We start from the raw sequence: 4839 nt of genomic DNA on the forward strand, positions 1-4839 counted from the left end.
AAAATTCTAGCTTCACTTTTATTTACACCATAATACATATTCTTTAGTAATAAATAAGGTCTGTTAGATAAATATATTAAAAATATATTCTCTTAAATACATCCTCTTTATAATAAACAATTATTCTCATTTCCAAAGTCATCTATACATACCATATACTAAGTTCCATTTTTTTATATTTTTATTATAGTATATATTAATACTCTTAGAACATACATTATTAATTTATTTCTTATATTTTTATTTTTTATTTATTTATTTTTAATTTTTATATTTATCTAATTAGCTATTTATTTGCTTGCTCATTTATTTATTTTTTAATTAATTTTTTATTTATCAAATTATTTTTATTTTTATTGTATGTGGGTAAGTTACTCCATCAATAATGTGATTTGTAGGGCTAAATAAAAGTTTTGGTTTAAAAATTGTCAGTAGATAGACATCACTGTGTCCAGGTATTGCCAATGGGCAATACACTGAGGGCATTGATTCATAACCATGAAAGTGGTTATGAAGCTGTGATGGTGACAGAACTTTAGTTAGCTCGATGACTGGAGGTTTGGGCATCAAATGATTAATGTTTTAAAACTAAATCACTAAAATCACGTCTTCTATTCGAAGAAGTTAAAAAGATTGCGGTAATAGATCAATATTTTAATAACAAATCTATAATGATTTCTTCAAATAAAATTTTATTTTAAAATATATTAAAGCTGGACTCCTAGAGGTATGATACACCTTTAACCTTAACCAAAATGAGATTTTAAGGTATATTTAAAATAGTCGTTTATTTAGAAGTTGCCGAGTTGTGTATCTACTGAATGTATTCTTTCTTGTATCTTGAATTCCACTCGAGTAATGTAAAAAGTGTTCAAATTTCCACTAGTAATGTATGTAATATAACAAATGATGCTAACGAGCAATTTGGTACGCAATGATTTCCATCCAAGGAGAGATTTTTTACTGAGCTCTGTAGTTAGTATTACAAGATCATTCTTTCTCCCAATCAAATCTTTGCAAGCCTCATTAATTTCTGATTTACGAATGCAGCATAAAATATTGTATTTAATTATTCTCGTACTAATATCAATCCACTTTCGTTTCTGAAATATGCTTTCTACTCGAAAAATGTTATCAAATGATAAAGTACCAAAAGCGGAATAGAAGTTAATTTACATAAATCGGAAGAATACGAGAAATATTTTCTTGTTTCGGCGGATGCTGTACAAAACTCTTTATTATTAAATTTAAAGTTTTTTGTTTTTAATTTGAGGTACAGCTTATGCTGTCCTGCGTTAATTTCTGGTTATCACATCTGGGCAAAGGGAAACAATGCTTTTTTATCTTTCAAAATTAAACTTTAATTTGTAAATTAATTGATAAGAATTAAAAATAACACAGCTGTTGCAAAGATATTAGCACAGATTTTATAATTCAATTTGTTGTTGTAATAAAAATAATTTCTGCTCATGCTTTAAAGTGATAATACGAAGATATATTTATTTACAAGGACCAGTAATAATTGAGGCTCGTAAAGATATCTTTAATTAATAAATGTTGCAGTTATTGAGTCAACTAAAAAGTTTAGTATTTGTTACTAAGTTGAAAAGATGCATAAAGTATTTCAGCAAATATTTTAACGAATTTCATAAATTTTGATTTTTCAAAAGATTTCAATTTTAAAACATAATTTATAATATTTTAATGTTAAGCGGGTAAAGGACATTAAAAAATAGTACATGTAATCATAAGAAATTTATATAACATTCGAAGGCTTTGGAAGTATTAATCATTAAATCAAGAGATATTGAGTTTAGTGTAACATCTGGAATATCTCTTGAATGTATTTTGAAACAAAATTCGAGTTTAATTCATTGAATAAAGTCAAAGAGAGGTCCACTTGTTTGCTCTTTCTTCTCTTTTTCTTCTAAAGAGTTTATAAAAACGAAAAATTCTTGTAATTAATCTAGTCATGTTCTTGTTAGAAAACTTATCATCAAGACAGGGTTGCCAACTTAGGGGTTTTCCCCCCAAATTTAGGGGGAAAAATTTGTTTTGGGGGTATTTTTGGGGGCACCAAATGTTTAGGGGTTTTTTTAGGGGGTTTAAAAATATTGTAATTTTTTCAATTCAAAAAACCATGTTAGTAATAACACACATTAAATATTTTTTATTATATATAAATAAGGTATATATAAACGCCGATAGTGTGTAAATACAGTACGAAAACAAAAAGAACAAGCTGCATGGCAACACTAATTGCCAGCGAGCAATGTTTTTTTTGGAATTTTTTTGATAGCCGGGATCGTTCATTTTTAAAGTGATTTTAGTAAAATTTAAAACCATGTCGAAAGCAAGTAGTAAAAAATATTACCAAAAATATACCAAAGCGTGGGAATCAGATGTATTATTGAAAGGTTGATAATAAATTTTTATTTTAATTTCCGATATCTTAAACTATAGAAAACTATATAGGTACAAAAATATTGTTTACTACCATAGCACAAAAACATCTATAGAATATGATATTTGGGTCGTAATAATACTAGAGCGTTTCAAATTTTTTATTTTACTACACATATTCTCTAATGAAATATAATTTACAGAATGGATTTCACCAGATATAACGAACAATAGTATGGCAATATGTAAATATTGTCGAATAAATCTAAAAGCGAACAGAAAAGATTTAGTTGCTCATGCTAGTACAGAAAAACATAACAAATCTGTTGAGGCACATAAAAGCGCAAAGTCATGTTATACTCTTCCAACTCTATTTAAAACAATAGATTCAGAAACAATCAAAATTGCAGAATTAAAAATAACGGCTTTTATTGCAGAACATACTTCTATACACACTGTTAATCATTTGACGGAAATTCTACCTAAGTTAGATAAAACATCGGAGACTTTATCTAAATTGAAACTGCACAAAACAAAGTGTACTATGATAATAAAAAATGTGCTCAGTCCTTGTATGTTACAAGATTTAGTGCAAGAAATTGGCGATTCTGCTTACTCTATTATTATCGATGAGAGTACCGATATCTCTACTTTAAAAATTCTTTGTACAATGATACGTTTTTTCTCCATGCCGAAAAAGAAAATAGTTACTACTTTCTATCGAATAATTAAATTAACTGAATTTGATGCTCAGAGTATATGTGATGCCATAAAAGCTCAATTACAAAGTGACAATCTAAATTTTCAAAATCTAATTGGAATAGGTGTGGATAGTGCCAATGTGATGATCGGCAAAAACAAATCTGTTGCCACTATTTTGAAAAAAGATTTGCCCGATCTTATCGTCGTTAAGTGTATATCTCACTCTTTGCACTTATGTGCAGAAAAGGCTACCGAAACGCTGCCTAGGCAATTAGAATTTTTAGTTCGTGAAGTACACAACTGGTTTTCTCACAGTTCTAAACGCGTAGAAGAGTACAAAAAGTTATATGAAATAATCAATAATAACAGTAATCCTAAGAAAGTGGGACCGCTAAGTGGAACTCGCTGGTTGGCTCGTTTCCAAGCTATAACTACAATATTAGACCAATGGATCGAATTAGAACTGCTCTTTTCTATTGTTAGAAAGCAAGATAAATGTTATATGGCTGATCAATTGCATGACATCATGAAAAACATACAATTCAAAATATATTTTGGTTTCTTAAAGAATGAACTAAAAACTATTACTCAGTTGAATCTACTGTTTCAAAATAATCAAGTAGAGCCAGTTAAATTATTTGAAGATTTATTTTTACTTTACAAAAATGTACTTCAAAAAATTGTAGTTCTAGCTCAATTACAAAATATAGAAGACAATGAAATTACCAACTTTGATTTTCATCCTTACTTGATGGATACTTCATCAATATATTTAGGTTATGACTTTGAATCTGCGGCCCAGAATATTAATGCAAGTGACTTAACTGAGATAAGACAGCGATGTAAAAATTTTTTAGTTATTTTAGCTGAGCAAATTCAAAATCGATTACCGGAAAATTTATCAATTTTAAAAATGATGTCAAATCTTGACCCAAAAGTTGCAACATCTCAGGTTAAACCTGGTTTACAAGAATTTTTTAAAATTTATCGTACTGATGTGTTTGGAGTAAAGCAGGATGTCGAAAATGAATGGCATCAACTACAAAACAAAAAATGGACACATTTATCAAACACTGAAGAATTTTATGCTGAAGTCAGTGAGGATAAGGATGCAGCTGGGAATAGCAGATTTAAAAATGTAGCCAAATTCGCAACATCATTACTTTCGTTACCTTTTTCAAATGCAAGCGTGGAGCGCGCATTTTCCATTTACTCAATAATTAAAAACAAATTGAGAAACAAATTATCACCTGAAATGTTACAGGCTTTAATGATGGTAAGATATACTCTACAGAGACAAGGTTCGTGTATAAATTTTAATCCAACACCAGCGATGCTAAACAAATTTGATTACAAAATGTACGATTTTAAAAATAATTTGGAAATTCATGATGATTGTAGTGTAATGGAGGAAATATTAGAAAGTATAAATTTAATATGATTTAATTTGTTATCAGTTGTTAAAAGAATAACTACTTAAGTAATTGCTAATTACTTACTTTATTATTAATTACTATTTAATTACTTGTTTTGAAATAATTTCGTTAACAAATGTTTTTTTATCTCTTTTTTCAAATTTATTCAAATTATATTTATTTTAAATATATACAAAATATATATGCTACAGAAAACAGTTCTTACATTTTTTTCATATTTTGTACAAAATGTTAGTTTAGGGGGATTTAGGGGTTTTTCGAATGGCTTTTAGGGGGATAAAATTTTCAAATGTTGGCC

General features: G+C 28.0%; 1 protein-coding gene across 1 annotated transcript; it reads left to right on the forward strand.

The window, feature by feature from the left end:
- Positions 1–2947: 2947 nt before the first annotated feature.
- On the forward strand, positions 2948–4546 carry LOC119677758. Its single transcript, XM_038089247.1, has one exon. The coding sequence runs from the start codon at positions 2948–2950 to the stop codon at positions 4544–4546; it is 1599 nt and encodes a 532-aa protein (XP_037945175.1).
- Positions 4547–4839: the final 293 nt, after the last annotated feature.

Source organism: Teleopsis dalmanni, chromosome 1, assembly GCF_002237135.1.
Source record: "Teleopsis dalmanni isolate 2A chromosome 1, ASM223713v2, whole genome shotgun sequence".
Taxonomy (NCBI): domain Eukaryota; kingdom Metazoa; phylum Arthropoda; class Insecta; order Diptera; family Diopsidae; genus Teleopsis; species Teleopsis dalmanni.